At 38.2% G+C, this 17,447-nt stretch overlaps 1 protein-coding gene across 2 annotated transcripts in view; it reads right to left on the reverse strand.

The window, feature by feature from the left end:
- The window catches only part of LOC144652472 (uncharacterized), a 42,888-nt gene extending 25,835 nt beyond the window's left edge, over positions 1-17,053 (reverse strand). The window contains exons 1-8 of one of the 2 annotated variants that reach the window (XM_078512477.1): positions 16,969-17,053; positions 15,256-15,308; positions 14,921-15,101; positions 14,089-14,770; positions 13,231-13,410; positions 12,128-12,223; positions 2,992-3,087; positions 615-710 (exon numbers count right to left, since the gene is read on the reverse strand). In XM_078512477.1, coding sequence (XP_078368603.1) covers positions 615-710; positions 2,992-3,087; positions 12,128-12,223; positions 13,231-13,410; positions 14,089-14,740 — 1,120 coding nt within the window. In that variant the 5' untranslated portion in view covers positions 14,741-14,770; positions 14,921-15,101; positions 15,256-15,308; positions 16,969-17,053. The other variant, XM_078512478.1, reaches the window with a different exon arrangement.
- Positions 17,054-17,447: the final 394 nt, after the last annotated feature.

Here is a 17,447-nt window from a genome sequence, read left to right on the forward strand (position 1 = left end):
ATTCGTTATTCATTTGGTTGAGCATTGGTTATTCATTTGATTGCCATTTTCTTAGAATTGTCTCGGGCATGCGCAATTGACTTGCCTGCCACATTCCTGACAGGCAATCATGTGGTACAAATCGGATTTGACCAGATCTCGCCTTCCGGCTCGTCTACCCGTGAGATCTGGGAACGAGATTACATAGATAGCCCAAAAACCTTGACTGTAAACGGATTAGGACAGCGTTCTCCTTCGTCGAACACAACAATTTATAAATCCTTGCATGGTTTTCATTGTGTTTCACGCACTTTTATTTTCCACACTCACTTAATTAGAGTTCACATATAAGCCTGTGTTCGATTTTGGTTTGCATGTAAATGTGAAATCAGACTGTTTGCCAATCAGAGTGTATTTATAGATACCGGTAACATGATTTGATAGTGATTACTGCAAAATCCAATGTAAACTTTACTGAAAGTTTCTTACACTCTTTCAAGGTTGAAAGTCCTTTCATTCCCCCTGGACTTGGTTTGCAATTTCTCGACAAGAAGTTCGTTTCCACAAATAAACTTGTTCAAGGCTATGACACTGGAACATACAGTTATTGTTAAAAATTCTTATTTATTACTAACCTCGAAGGTCTGTCGTCACAAACTTTACTGGTTTAGCATACTGAGAACTTGAAATTGGTAAGTCTCTCTTTGTTGAAACAGTAGAGCTGCCCTCTTCTGCAATTACGAGGAAAGCAGTCATGTTTAATTGTGCCGCATACAAAGCTGTAAGTAACTAGGCATGTAATTATATATAAAAGCTGTTTTCAGTGAAAATTCTTTCTTCCATTTTCCCACAATTTAGCTCCCTACATGTTCGTTTTTTAAGTGGGCAGAGCTGAGTGTTTGGTATTATGGTGGTGTCCATATTATTGAGGTAGACATATATTATAAAGGTAGACATGACATGAATCCTGGTTTCTCTTAAGGACCAAGCTACTGTCGATTGCATCTACCTGTGAACGCACGCGCTGAAAACATGTTTTCAAATGACGTCAAACGTCAGCGTTTCAGGTGTAAAACTGTGAAGTTTAGCCGACCGAAACGCGAACTTTTGCACTCAAAATACTCACAATAAACACTGAGTACGGGCGAAACTTTACACTAGAAATGATTCAAGTGAACCTATGTATGCATATCAACACAGATCAGCATCAGTTTCTCAGAAGAAGTTTCTATATCTCATCTTTCCGCCATTTCGAAACCGGAATGTGTTGAATCATTCAGCGAGAAAGTTGCCGTTACGAACTGCTAAACTTCAAAGTTTGACACCTGAAACGCTGACGTTTGACATCATTTGAAAACATGTTTTTGGCGCGTGCGTTCACAGGTAGATGCAATCGACAGTAAGTGAACTGTTTGAAGTTAATATGAAGAAGTGTCCATTACCAAAGGTAAAATTGAACCAAAGTATATAATATGCACCCCACCCACCCCACCCTTCCCTGAGGTATAGGTTCACACAAGGACTTTTAACTTCTTCCACATTCACTTGAGAGTTCAGGTGAGAGCTGCGGTGGAGTAATTTGATAGCTGAACGTGACCTTGCTGTGTCGGCATGGTATAAAAGAGAATTATTTTTCTAAATTATCCTAAAACCGTCCAGTTAAATGAGTTAAACCGGGTTTTTAAACATATCAAAAAGTTAATTTGATAGCTTTTGATCAAATTATCTATTTTGTATGACATTTATCACCACTTCATTTTCATGATAGCTCATGCGAAGCGTTGTCTGGCGTACATTTCTTCGAAATTTGGAGCAGCTAGCCGGCAGGGAAAAAATGGCAATGTGACTCATATTTCATTACTTTACCCTCGGCCTGTATTTTACCCCTGGTCTGCAGTCTGCATTTTACACTGACCGGATTGAAAAACAATAATTCACATAAAACATAACTCATTTCTGGAATTCACATTCCTGTAGTTTCTTTTATTTCACAACATTTTTAAAAGATAATTCTATACAAAATACACATGGTCGCACTACTTAACGTATCGTTATTACTAGTAATATATTCATTTCTGGGACGTTTCGTTGTTAACAGTCCGCCTCACTTTTTAGTTCTTAGTACCATAATAAAGCTATTTCTAATGAACAACGTTGCTTAGCAACAGAGAATCCGCCATATGAATATTTACGTTCGATTACGTGACCCGATCAAATTTGCATAAAATCTAGACATGTCTGGCCATTGTATGTAACCGCCGAATGAACAATGAACAATGTTTTAAAATCAAATAAATTTTTAACCCGAACTTAAGCTTTCATGATTGCCTTCTGCTTTATTCTTTAGTAAAATACCCTGCTAGATTAAATATTCCAGGAAAGACCAGAATGGTAAAGCATTCGTTATTCATTTGGTTGAGCATTGGTTATTCATTTGATTGCCATTTTCTTAGAATTGTCTCGGGCATGCGCAATTGACTTGCCTGCCACATTCCTGACAGGCAATCATGTGGTACAAATCGGATTTGACCAGATCTCGCCTTCCGGCTCGTCTACCCGTGAGATCTGGGAACGAGATTACATAGATAGCCCAAAAACCTTGACTGTAAACGGATTAGGACAGCGTTCTCCTTCGTCGAACACAACAATTTATAAATCCTTGCATGGTTTTCATTGTGTTTCACGCACTTTTATTTTCCACACTCACTTAATTAGAGTTCACATATAAGCCTGTGTTCGATTTTGGTTTGCATGTAAATGTGAAATCAGACTGTTTGCCAATCAGAGTGTATTTATAGATACCGGTAACATGATTTGATAGTGATTACTGCAAAATCCAATGTAAACTTTACTGAAAGTTTCTTACACTCTTTCAAGGTTGAAAGTCCTTTCATTCCCCCTGGACTTGGTTTGCAATTTCTCGACAAGAAGTTCGTTTCCACAAATAAACTTGTTCAAGGCTATGACACTGGAACATACAGTTATTGTTAAAAATTCTTATTTATTACTAACCTCGAAGGTCTGTCGTCACAAACTTTACTGGTTTAGCATACTGAGAACTTGAAATTGGTAAGTCTCTCTTTGTTGAAACAGTAGAGCTGCCCTCTTCTGCAATTACGAGGAAAGCAGTCATGTTTAATTGTGCCGCATACAAAGCTGTAAGTAACTAGGCATGTAATTATATATAAAAGCTGTTTTCAGTGAAAATTCTTTCTTCCATTTTTCCCACAATTTAGCTCCCTACATGTTCGTTTTTTAAGTGGGCAGAGCTGAGTGTTTGGTATTATGGTGGTGTCCATATTATTGAGGTAGACATATATTATAAAGGTAGACATGACATGAATACTGGTTTCTCTTAAGGACCAAGCTACTGTCGATTGCATCTACCTGTGAACGCACGCGCTGAAAACATGTTTTCAAATGACGTCAAACGTCAGCGTTTCAGGTGTAAAACTGTGAAGTTTAGCCGACCGAAACGCGAACTTTTGCACTCAAAATACTCACCATAAACACCGAGTACGGGCGAAACTTTACACTAGAAATGATTCAAGTGAACCTATGTATGCATATCAACACAGATCAGCATCAGTTTCTCAGAAGAAGTTTCTATATCTCATCTTTCCGCCATTTCGAAACCGGAATGTGTTGAATCATTCAGCGAGAAAGTTGCCGTTACGAACTGCTAAACTTCAAAGTTTGACACCTGAAACGCTGACGTTTGACATCATTTGAAAACATGTTTTTGGCGCGTGCGTTCACAGGTAGATGCAATCGACAGTAAGTGAACTGTTTGAAGTTAATATGAAGAAGTGTCCATTACCAAAGGTAAAATTGAACCAAAGTATATAATATGCACCCCACCCACCCCACCCTTCCCTGAGGTATAGGTTCACACAAGGACTTTTAACTTCTTCCACATTCACTTGAGAGTTCAGGTGAGAGCTGCGGTGGATTAATTTGATAGCTGAACGTGACCTTGCTGTGTCGGCATGGTATAAAAGAGAATTATTTTTCTAAATTATCCTAAAACCGTCCAGTTAAATGAGTTAAACCGGGTTTTTAAACATATCAAAAAGTTAATTTGATAGCTTTTGATCAAATTATCTATTTTGTATGACATTTATCACCACCTCATTTCCATGGTAGCTCATGCGAAGCGTTGTCTGGCGTACATTTCTTCGAAATTTGGAGCAGCTAGCCGGCAGGGAAAAAATGGCAATGTGACTCATATTTCATTACTTTACCCTCGGCCTGTATTTTACCCCTGGTCTGCAGTCTGCATTTTACACTGACCGGATTGAAAAACAATATTTCACATAAAACATAACTCATTTCTGGAATTCACATTCCTGAAGTTTCTTTTATTTCACAACATTTTTAAAAGATAATTCTATACAAAATACACATGGTCGCACTACTTAACGTATCGTTATTACTAGTAATATATTCATTTCTGGGACGTTTCGTTGTTAACAGTCCGCCTCACTTTTTTCGACTTTTTTTGCTTGTTTACAAGCAAAAAGAAGTAGAATAGCGTTTACATGGGCTAAAATCTGAACCGGAAGGGATTGCATTCTTGTTAACTCTCAAGGGACTGTTTTAATTTCTCAAGGGAATACTTTCCGCTGTGGGTGATCAAAGCGCGTGACTTGTAAAGTGTCACTCTATAGTTGTGCTACAGCACTTCCGTTCTTGTAGAAAAAACGTGACTTGTCAAATTTACAAACATTATATAAGAATCAAAAACGTGAGTAGCCCAAATCTTACGTCACATAACCAATAAAGAATGTAAGGGGTTCAGCGCTTGAAGGCAGCGAAGTTTAAAACGATTAAGAACGCAATTTTTACTTGTACAAGTCTTTAGGCGCTAGTATTAATTTAACCTAAAATCACATGGCGAAAACAAAGACCGCTTGGACATGTCCAAGCTATTTAAAACTACCACTACGTCAGACCCATGTCACGCGATCTCTCGCTTGTAGCTATAAATAATCATTCACCTATTTTCAGTTTGAATACTCTGCGCTCTGTTTGTGTGAAATATTCATTGTTGTGTTATTCAAGCGTTTGGCTCGGAGCGAGTACAAGTCGTACAATTTACCCGGAACGTGTTAAATATTGCAAAACAACGACTTATTTTCTGGATATCCCAATTTTTGTTTTGAGTTTACGGTATTTTGAGAATCGAAACGTTATCGAAACGTAAGTTGCAAGCTCAGCAAGAATGTGTCAAAGCACGGGATACACGTCATCGCGCCAGGGGAATTACCAAAAGCTTGTCGGAAGACGCTAAACGGAGAAACACAATGGGATAGCCTTTATAGTCTACTCTTTATTTTGGCGTGATTTGGCTTTCTTTTAAATGAACTGGTTTGGGTTATTTTATTAAACATTCGGAACAAAATAAATATTTGCATGCGTAAGCAGGCATTTTTTCCGGCTAGGCATGTGGTTTTAAAGCAAAAGATGACGTGGTAAAGGAAATTCATGTCACGTTCACTCCGTGACTAACGCAAACACGACTTGTGTGTTTCTCAAGTGACTACTTTTCTAAAGATTTTATTGTGCGGCGCCGTGCCTTTAATTTAGCCAAAGCACTGAAAGAGGTCAGGAGGTCAAACATTACCCGCACGAACACACTAAAACGTTGCTAATAGTTAACCAAAGGAAACTCATTTCGTGACAATTGATTATTTCTGCTGAGTTGCACAATTTAGAATTGCAACATCATCTAGCGAAGCGCACTATTATAATACTTTCCGTTGTGGGTGATCAAAGCGCGTGACTTGTAAAGTGTCACTCTATAGTTGTGCTTCAGCACTTCCGTTCCTGTAGAAAAAACGTGACTTGTCAAATTTACAAACATTATATAAGAATCAAAAACGTGAGTAGCCCAAATCTTACGTCACATAACCAATTAAGAATGTAAGCGGTTCAGCGCTCGAAGGCAGTGTAGTTTAAAACGATTAAGAACGCAATTTTTACTAGTACAAGTCTTTAGGCGCTAATATTAATTTAACCTAAAACGATTAACAACGCAAATTTGTACTCGTACAAGTCTTTCACACACTAAAACGTTACTAATAGTTAACCAAAGGCCAGGGAGGGGGGGGGGAAACTCCCTATAATGGCCTATACGGGGAGGCTCCGACCGAAAGGGGTACCTTTTTCAGGCTTCAGGTATATAAAAGGGTAGGGATTTCACGAGTTTACGTATATGAAAGGGTATGGAAATCTGTCATTTGGCTATTTAAAAGGGTCTTTAATTAAAATATTTCGAACAGACGCAATTTATGGCTGTATTATTTTAATTTATTAAGCGCTACATAAAAATGACAAGAAAACGTCCTATTTTAAGTCCACGCCATGTCTCTTAGGTATATGAAAGGGGTACCTTTTTTTAGTTACAGGTATACGAAAGGGGTACAATTTCTGTCAAAAATGGTATATAAAAGGGTAAGGGGTTAGAACTTGGGGCGGAGCCTCCCCGTATAAAACCTTTTCGAGTACCCCCCCCCCCCGGGACCAAAGGGAACTCATTTCGTGACAATTGATTATTTCTGCTGAGTTGCACAATTTAGAATTGCAACATCATCTAGCGAAGCGCACTATTACTAAAAATAGATTTCACCACAGTGAGTCGTGAGTCGAACAACAATTTTAGTTTTGGCAAAGGCTTTGTATGGAGGGGACGCATTCTTGACAAGAAAAAAGGGCGAGAAAGGCACAATTTGAGGCCGAGATTCTCGAAAGGCTCGAAAAATGATAGATTTCAAACATTTTTGCTTTAGTAAGTGAAAAACAGATTGAAGGTATCCAAAAAATGGCCCAAAATTGAATTTATTAGTCGAAGATCCGGTAATGACACCTTGATTTCCACTGCAAAATTATTCAGGCTGCCGAGAAATTTAAGCGGCGGATAGCGAATTACTATCGAATTATATAATTGCGAAGGATTGCACTTGTATGTTTGCTTCATTTAGGCACCGGAAAGATCGTCGGTTGCAAGAAGTTTAGAATTCTTCCCGAATTTGACGGCACTGATCGCCGGCCATCCGATCGATCTGTTTCAGAAGAGTGCATGCGATTATGGATAAATCGGAGAATAGTAATATATGAATTGTGACGTACAATTCTTCCGATTCTCCGATTATTCTTATTCTCCGTGTTCAACACGATTCTTCCGATTATACGATTCTTCCGATTGTTATTTTGCGATTTTCCGATTTCTCCTATTTTTCCGATTCTCCTAGTTTTACACGATTCTCCGATTTTTCCGATTATACCATTCTTCCGATTGCTGTTCTCCGATTTTTCCGATTCTCCTAGTTTTACACGATTCTCCGATTTTTCTGATTATACGATTCTTCCGATTGCTATTCTCCGATTTTTCCGATTCTCCTAGTTCTACACGATTCTCCGATTTTTCCGATTATACATTTCTTCCGATTGCTATTCTCCGATTTTTCCGATTAATTATCCTAGTTCTACACGATTCTCCGATTTTTCCGATTATACGATTCTTCCGATTGCTGTTCTCCGATTTTTCCGATTCTCCTAGTTCTACACGATTCTCCGATTTTTCCGATTATACGATTCTACCGATTGTTATTCTCCGATTTTTCCGATTCTCCGAGTTCTACGCGATTCTACCTATTTTTCCGATTTGATGATTTTTCTAATTATTTTACAAATTTACGCGGTATAAAGTGAACTAGAACCTTTTAAACTTTTATTTTAAACGTGATAACCTACAATACACTTTGAATACAGTGCCTCTTGTGCTCGCGCTTTAAACATTACTTCATTTTTCCTTTGGCTTTGAATCTACGCGGTAAAAGTGAACTTAAACCTTTTCAACCTTTATTTTACAACACGAACACATGATAGATAGAGGGCGAAAATATCATGCTATTCAAACGCCTTTCTAATGGAATTGACGGCGGGTTTGATTTAAATAAAGCTATTATTTATCCCCATTACTATTACAGACTGCAGCTACAGCTGCCGAGCTCGAACAGTGTATATTAAATATTATTATATAGAATGCAGTGCTTTAGCGAGTGGTAGCAAATCGAGAAAAATGGTATATACACATGTGTGGATATCAATGGTATCCACACATGTGTGGATATCATTTTTGACCAATCATCTCGCAGTTTGCCACGTTTCATAGCTCAATTAGCCAAAGTTTTTCGATATTAAGTCGAAAAATCTTCGGATCTTCCTCGGCAATCTTCGGTTAGCTTCGGAAATTTTCGGAAAATGTTCGGAAACATTCGTACGACCTTCAGACAACATTTTGAAAATCCTCGGAAATCTTCGGAGAATCGCCAAAAACATCGTAATTAGTTGGTCTATATAATAAACAGAATATTACATGGTTGCTTGGAGATATGAAATTTATCTTCTCGTGTTCAAAACGGATATCTGATATAGATTTGAACACTCGAAGATAAATTTCATATCTCCGCGCAACCATGTAATATCCTCTATGTATTTGCCGCGACAATTGTGTAACGAAATTGACCTCTTTAAATATTCGGGTCAGGCAAGGGGACCGATCGGACGAGCGTTTCTTTGTGTAATTTTGTGGTGGCATAAATCTGAGGTTAGCTCTGTTGTGTTGCAAAATGTGCCACTAAGAACAGTGTAAACGTTTTGCATTTCTCATAAAAATAAATGTTTTCTTTCAGCAAATCCCGGCAGCAAATCGGGCCTTTATAATCCATTCAATAACTGAGAGTAAAACATTTTACACATTTATTGAATAATCGCTCTGTTTGACAAACCTTTTGTTTCAAACCACGGTTTAAGCTTTCTACGTTGCACAGGTAAGGCTTTCCGAAGTCCGAGCCAATCTGGCCATGGTTTTGTGAAACAATCGCTAAATATGCCTCCAAAGTGCCCGCCAACCATACATTGCTCTTACAGAGCGATTTGTTTGTCCGAATTTTGACTCACACCGGGGGTCAAATTCTGTGACGTCATTAGTGCGCTTCGCTAATTGCAACATCATTAAATGTGTTAAGGTTACTGATAACCTCTTGGGGTGCCGTTCAGAAAATGTTTCGTATGCGCGTCTTTTTCGGTGAAACCATGGATAACTATATATCTTTGGAAAGGTTATGAAATGTAGAATCCAAATATATAAAAATATTGGGAATTTATCGCTTTGATCAGCGCGCGCGAGCCGTCAAACTTGAAATTATCGATGTTCGCTTCGCCGAATTACCCGCATCCGTGTTCTCTCTTACATCAAAACAAACTGCACTACATCACTCAGCACACGATAGGCTATCAAAGTGTGTCGGGCATTTTGGATCTTTCTATTGGTTTCTGAGAAAATAGGCCCTGAAGTTGGCCAATAGGAAATTTTTCGTTTCGCGTCACTTAAAGAGGTGTCACAGGAAAAATATTTCGAATATTCTAAATGCCCGACACACTTTTGTGCATCAATATCTCACGATCATTTCGGCCAAATTTCGTAAAAATCCGACAAATCTACATACCCTATTAATTCATTTGAAGATAGGTCATTTATGAAAAAATAAACCTCGAGTTTTCGGGCCGAAAAGATTTCACTAGTTTTCACACCTTGTCAACGCAGGTGTGAATGCGGCCCATGCCGCCGACCAATAAAAATTGCACATACAGCCCCCTGATGTCGCTTGTCACAAAACAGTCTCAAATTCGTGGGAGAAGTTATTCGCTACTCAATCTGCAGCCATCATATGTATTTGTTATCCATGGTCATAATGCCAATAACGAAATCGGGCGCGCGGAATTCGAAAGCAACGAGGCAACAAGGTAAAGGCCGTTCCAAAAATACCACGAACCCTTGTCGCTGGCAGCGAGCTGAGATTTCTTCGCTTCATTGATTGAACTTGTTGACCTTTGTTCGCTTTCTTAGACCCGGGCTTTATCTTTACTTTAACCCAGGGCGAACTCTCACGTTTCCGCTTTTCTGATCGTTTCATGATCATTTCTCCTTGCGTTGACCACGAATAAAACACAAACTCTTCATGAACAAATTACGTAATTCGAGCATCCATGGATGTATTCCCGCATGAAACTCACCAGAGGTCCGAAGCGTTGACATGTTATAACACCTTTGGGGATTAACGTTTCAGTCACGCAAAACACAAAATTTGCAATAACTCTGCTAGAAAAATTCGTACTGAAATAATTTTTTTAAAAAATGAAAACCAGAAGAGTGGGCTATCTCATGGCAGCTTTTTACAATTTTGCAAAATTCCGCCCCAAAAAGGTTATCAGTAACCTTAAGTGATATTTATAAGTGTTTTTGTAGCTTTCGAATAACAAAATGCTTTGTGAAACAATTGAGAAGAAAAATAAGCGATAGGAAAATAGAACGACGTTTCGATGACGCCATGTCATCATTATCAAGTTAAAATTATAATACGGAGTTCAGGCTTATATAGTGATCTAGGGTGTGATAATATATTAGCATATTAAGATTTTAAATAAACAGTTTAGCATGCACAGAATCTGATTGCGTGTTAAGTTTCGGCTTTATGTTTCTAATAAAGAGCATTTCGTAAATTAAACAGTCCAACTTCGTGCGGCATTTCTTTAAAACAGAAAACTGGTCTTGTACATTGTAGACTTGCAGCTGGTGGTCTTCTTTTAAGTGTCGGTTTTGTAGCCTGCTGTGAAATTACTTCCGGTGGAAGCAGTAAACGTTAAACGTTTCTTCCGTTCAGAAGTTAATGCATCGCCATTAGAAAAATAAACAGCAACTGTTTTGCTGGAAATGTAGTCGTTAGAAATGGGATGTGTAGCCGTAAGGTAAAGAATAACGAGGAGAAGCGGCTTTTGGTAATATCCAAACGAAAATTTACTTCTCAATGAGGGGTTAAGATTGCGTGACGAGACAAAAGGTAACTCTGTCGTGCGTAACCTAACCTGCGATCAGGCGTTATTTTTCTGCATTAAGCCGAGTAGAAATCTTTCTAACTCGAAAGGAAACAACTATTTCGATTAAACATGTTAAAGGCAAACGTCAAAGTTTACCTTTTTTAACCAAGCCAAAATATATGAGTCGCAAAGCACCCAGCCGTCGCGACTGACAAGTACAGCATTTACTCCACGAAAATAAAAAAATGCTTGAACTGAAAGACGTTTGAATTCTTCCATGATATGTTCGAACAACAATGCCCAGGATAAACCTTCTACTCATACTAACTTCATGCAAAAAAAGTCGATATCTCGAAGAGATCTTTGATTAGTTCTTAGTACCATAATAAAGCTATTTCTAATGAACAACGTTGCTTAGCAACAGAGAATCCGCCGTATGAATATTTACGTTCGATTACGTGACCCGATCAAATTTGCATAAAATCTAGACATGTCTGGCCATTGTATGTAACCGCCGAATGAACAATGAACAATGTTTTAAAATCAAATAAATTTTTAACCCGAACTTAAGCTTTCATGATTGCATTCTGCTTTATTCTTTAGTAAAATACCCTGCTAGATTAAATATTCCAGGAAAGACCAGAATGGTAAAGTATTCGTTATTCATTTGGTTGAGCATTGGTTATTCATTTGATTGCCATTTTCTTAGAATTGTCTCGGGCATGCACAATTGATTGCCTGCCACATTCCTGACAGGCAATCATGTGGTACAAATCGGATTTGACCAGATCTCGCCTTCCGGCTCGTCTACCCGTGAGATCTGGGAACGAGATTACATAGATAGCCCAAAAAACTTGACTGTAAACGGATTAGGACAGCGTTCTCCTTCGTCGAACACAACAATTTATAAATCCTTGCATGGTTTTCATTGTGTTTCACGCACTTTTATTTTCCACACTCACTTAATTAGAGTTCACATATAAGCCTGTGTTCGATTTTGGTTTGCATGTAAATGTGAAATCAGACTGTTTGCCAATCAGAGTGTATTTATAGATACCGGTAACATGATTTGATAGTGATTACTGCAAAATCCAATGTAAACTTTACTGAAAGTTTCTTACACTCTTTCAAGGTTGAAAGTCCTTTCATTCCCCCTGGACTTGGTTTGCAATTTCTCGACAAGAAGTTCGTTGCCACAAATAAACTTGTTCAAGGCTATGACACTGGAACATACAGTTATTGTTAAAAATTCTTATTTATTACTAACCTCGAAGGTCTGTCGTCACAAACTTTACTGGTTTAGCATACTGAGAACTTGAAATTGGTAAGTCTCTCTTTGTTGAAACAGTAGAGCTGCCCTCTTCTGCAATTACGAGGAAAGCAGTCATGTTTAATTGTGCCGCATACAAAGCTGTAAGTAACTAGGCATGTAATTATATATAAAAGCTGTTTTCAGTGAAAATTCTTTCTTCCATTTTTCCCACAATTTAGCTCCCAACATGTTAGTTTTTTAAATGGGCAGAGCTGAGTGTTTGGTTTAATGGTGGTGTCCATATTATAGATGTAGACATATAATAATTATTATAAAGGTAGACATGACATGAATCCTGGTTTCTCTTAAGGACCAAGCTAAGTGAACTGTTTGAAGTTAATATGAAGAAGTGTCCATTACCGAAGGTAAAATTGAACCAAAGTTTATAATATGCACCCCACCCACCCCACCCTTCCCTGAGGTATAGGTTCACACAAGGACTTTTAACTTCTTTCACACTCACTTGAGAGTTCAGGTGTGCATTGTAGATCTACAACAAGAACCTAAAAGAAGCTTAAAAGAAGGCACTAGTTTTTTAATTAAAAAAAACATGGTTATATTAATGCATGCCAAACAAATGCTTGTGGCTTATGTGATTCAGTCTGCCTTTGTGTGACCTTTATATGGGTAGTGAATGTTAACACAAGGAATAAAACACAACACTTATATCTCAATTAAATAGACCATCAGCTTGTCATCGAAAAGTCTTGTGAAACGTTTTGGTAAGCAAGTGCAGTACATGCATTTGAACTTTACACAGGTGCCTTTGAAATGGAAATTAATTCCTTGGTGTGGCGCTGTTAGCCGATGGTAAGACAGGTACTTAAAGTATTACACCGCTCATTTTTCCAACTGGGTATCCCTCAGCCCTTCACCCCATTGACCCCTCCTCTTGTGCATTCCACCCCTCACCCTCCCCTCCCTCTTTCATGGGTATAAGACAGGTGGCCTCTTAGGATTGCAGGCTCACCAGCTTCCTCCTTTCCTCTTCCCTTTTAATTTCTTTATCATCTAAAAGACAAATAACACAAACCCTCAGAAAAAGCTGGTATACATACCTCCATAGTGAGGCCAATGTTCAAAAACAAAAGGATCACATAATATATTGGAAACAACAGAAGCTGCCATCACACAAGCAAAAGTCTCCCATGACTGACATGTACTGCTGTCTGCAAAATGTGACACACCCTTCACAACAACCCATTCTGACTTCATGTCATGTGCTGCTGCAAAAATGCCTGAGTAAAGGAAAGGATAAAAAGCGAAAGAAAGGAATTTAAAAAAAGGTTAAACAAGGGGATATGCTGTACACCATAAACACTTGTTTACTGTAAATATAATTATGATGACTGGTTGTACCACTGGAGACCACCCTATGTTTGTGTGTATCAATGGTGCATAAAGAAGACATTACATTAACAAAATAATTACATCAGCTTCTGATGTCATTGTTGTTGCTAAGACAACCACAGTCTTATCAGCAACAGGAATTTTAGCAGACTTCTTGCTCTTAAGAATTTGTAATAATGCAATTGTAACAGATTATGTAAAAAACTAAGAACTATAGTTGTATTTCAGAAAATAAAATCAGACAATAAACATCATAAGTGGCGCCACAATACCTCAAAATGACACCAAAGCAGTTATTAGCTACAAGAATTACTGTCAAAATCATTGTGTGTTAAATTGGTGACCATAGCATAAATGACTTTAAAGTTACATAGCCCCCCTTCCTTCCTTCCCCTCCACTGCCTCCCCAATTCCAATCAGGAATCTGAGGGCCACAGGTTTGTTAATCGCAAGACTATTAAGTCCTTCCCTTGTGAAATAAAGACGATTTATTTATTTATTTATTTATTTATTTATGTATTTATTTATTATTTATTTAATTTTATAGGGTTAATGTGTAACCTCACCTTTTCCTTCCGTTTCTACAGCAGTGGCTCCTGGATGTAATTTACACTGCTGTTCAACACTAACTGGATCAGGACAACTCAAAATCTCACCATTACAGTGTACTTGGACATTTCGCGCTTCTGGGTTTTCTAATGGCGCCTCCCAGCCATCAGCGGCATTTCTGACAAGGTTGCCAATATCTTTGCTCACTGGGGTTTTGTAGGCATCTGTTGTAAGCTTAGAGGATATAACCACATCTCCTAACTTAGCTTTTTCACGACTCAGACCTTTACAGGAGCCAACACAAAAGGTGACCTTGGGTCTCAGTTGGGTAACTGCATTTCTAGCAACAGTTTGAGAGCCACCAGGATCTGATCGTGAACACCTCACTAAAGCAACTTTCCATGGCTTCTGCTGATCACCCATGTTTCCAAAGTATGCATAACCAAATGATTGGAAGTAACTTCTAAAGGCATTTCTTAGGTAATAATGACATGGCAAGAACTCACAATCCTCAACAGTTAATAACAGAATGTCTACTGGAAGCTGGACATCACCTGAAGGTTTTGAAGTTTTTGGAAGAGCACTGAGTTTAGTGAGTTTGATGCTAAGAGGTGGTGGGTCTCCATCGTCAGTCATTGAACTGCTACCCCCATTCTCAGGCACTGACATTGTAACAAACTGGACCTGTTAGAGATGTCCCTACAAGGAAAAGAATACAAAGGAAATCAGTGATTTTAGAAAGGAAGGAGTAGCCAAGCTACTTTAAAAAGCTTTAAAAAAACTTCTCTTGGGAAAATATAAACAAAAATCAGTTTATGACAGATCAAAGTTATCCTTAGTACTCATCACCTTTGTCATTTGACGAAATTTTGCCAAATTTGTCATTTTCGTCGTTGCGTGCATTTCTGGACATAAGTGGAGATGCAACTGTGCCAATGGCTTTACTCTAATTTAATTTACATTAGTCAGCATGCGTGTTAATGATGTGGTGTTTCACTGGTTGTGAATTACATGTAATTGATGGCAAACCCTACAAAAAATTAACAAAAAAATGATGAGCCAATTGTAAACTAATGACAAAATGATTAATCAAATTGTACACAAAATATTGCAAAAAAAAAAACATTAAATGCAACTTAAGCACTTTGCAATTTCAGTGCATTTTAATGGACAACAAGAATTACCGTTAAGGCAATATTCACTTCTGACTCTGCCTTCTCCCTTGCATAAAATACCACTAAAATGAATTGAGAAAAAAGCAACATTAAACTACAGTACATAATATATTTTAATATTAGCTAAGCATATTTAAACTGCTTACAGACAACACTTTTTAGAGTGAACATGTGATGTTTTAATTGGGTATGAAACATTGTATGATCAGCTTTTATTCTTTCAAGTTTGAATGAATGTCAGATCACCTTTAGCTTGAGCAATCACAAAGTTAAACTGGTGAGAAATACAATTTATCTGCAGCCACAATTTGTTTCATTATCTGGCACAGATTAAACCCGTCTAGCCTTCAGTTAAGCTATCAAAAAAGGGTTTTGCTTCATTTAATGTCCCATACACAGGTGGCACAACATAGTCTGGCTGTGACAGCTTGGTATAAAATTTAAGGATTCAGTTTCATTCGGTTTACAAATGCAAAAAAAGTTTAAGTCTCATGAAAAACTGAAAAAATGTTGTTGATAAATTATAAAAGAGTTGAATTTGTGTCCAGCTATAAAGTCGCCAGACTTTGAATTTTGATGGCCTATCATGCAGCATTTGATACGCAGTTAAGTTTTCAAACCAGTTTGACTTTTATTTCTCTTTGTTTTAGATTATGGTTATTAATATGAGTCAACGAAAAATAAAACAAAAATGGGTTTTAAAAATTTTAAACCAAAGATAAATTCAAACCAAAGCATAAACAACTAAAATTCCTGTAAAAATTCCATTCATCGAACTCAATTATTTCCTCAACTAATCTACAGCATGGATGTATACAAAACATGGACCCGGGTCAAGGACCACCCCTGTGGACTGGTCCATGGACCTCCCCTGAAGACCACCCCAAATTTTCAAAAGCAAATCAAAGTGTAGAATGGGGATAGGGTATGGACATGTACTTAAACCCGAGACAACGAAACAAAACCACCGAAACGGAACGACCGAAACAACCAAAACGGCCAAAACAAGCAAAATGATACAAAATCACCTAAAGAAGCAAAACCTCTACCATTATTGAAAGCTTACCATAAACAGGCTAACCAGAGTGCACCTTCCACTCCGGTTATCCACTCTAGGTTAGCCTACAAATTTATGTAAATAGCATTCCGGTTAGCCTGAATAACACTCAGGTTAGCCTGGATAGCACATCGGTTAGCCTGAGTAGCACTGCGGTTAGCCTGAATAGCACTTCGGTTAGCCTAAATAGCACATCGGCTAGCCTGAATAGCACTACGGTTAGCCTGAATAGCACATCAGTTCGCCTGAATAGCACATTGGTTCGCCTGAATAGCACATCGGTTAGCCTGAATAGCACTTTGGTTAGCCTGAATAGCACATCGGTTAGCCCGAATAGCATCTTATGTGAAAAACTGTTGAGATTGACACAATTATTTTTTGCATTTTAAACATTCTTGAAGAACAGATTTTGAACTTCTGGTATTGCGACAAACTGTTGTGATTGGCCCCTTTTTTTCGCATTCCGATGGTTCTTGGTGGAAGAACAAATTTTCAACTTCCGCTTTGAGCTGGCCTTTTATAAACGTGGCGCCGTGCATGCGTTATACGCAATCCGCTGGTTACTGTCAAGATAAGGGTTGCGGGCCTCTCTTGGGCCTGCAACTACATGTAGTTATTTTTTTATAAAATAATGTTAACATAAACAAGGAGAAAAATAAGCTCACCTATTGGCTACATGTGCGGAAGGCATAATATTATGGCGTTCTATTCCTGCTTTGTGAGTAATCACATGATGACATTTAAGGCCTGCAGGCTGACTGCACTGAAAGAAAAATGATAAATATAACTTAACATCGATAACTTAGTTAGGGCCTCTTCATATGATCCCGGTTGACCGGGCTGGCCCAGTTACCGAGATCTCGGCTTACTCCTATTTTCTTGTAAAATTTTGGATGTGTTCATATGAGAAGGTGGGCCAGCCCGGTAACCGATATCTCGGTTTCTGCAACCGAGATCTCGGCAACCGGGAAGAATATTTTCCCATATGAACGCTCCAGCCCGGTCGCCGGGACGCAACTTTTTTTTAGAAAATAGCTTCCCTTTCGTAATAATTTGGGTGGTCCAAATGGTTTAATTTTGCCTTGTATCTATTTCCACTTCAGAAATATGCGAATTAGCTTTATTAATAAAGTTACAAGGGTCA

This window comes from Oculina patagonica, chromosome 4 (assembly GCF_052425735.1).
Source record: "Oculina patagonica isolate OP01 chromosome 4, crgOcupat, whole genome shotgun sequence".
NCBI classification, from domain to species: Eukaryota; Metazoa; Cnidaria; class Anthozoa; order Scleractinia; family Oculinidae; genus Oculina; species Oculina patagonica.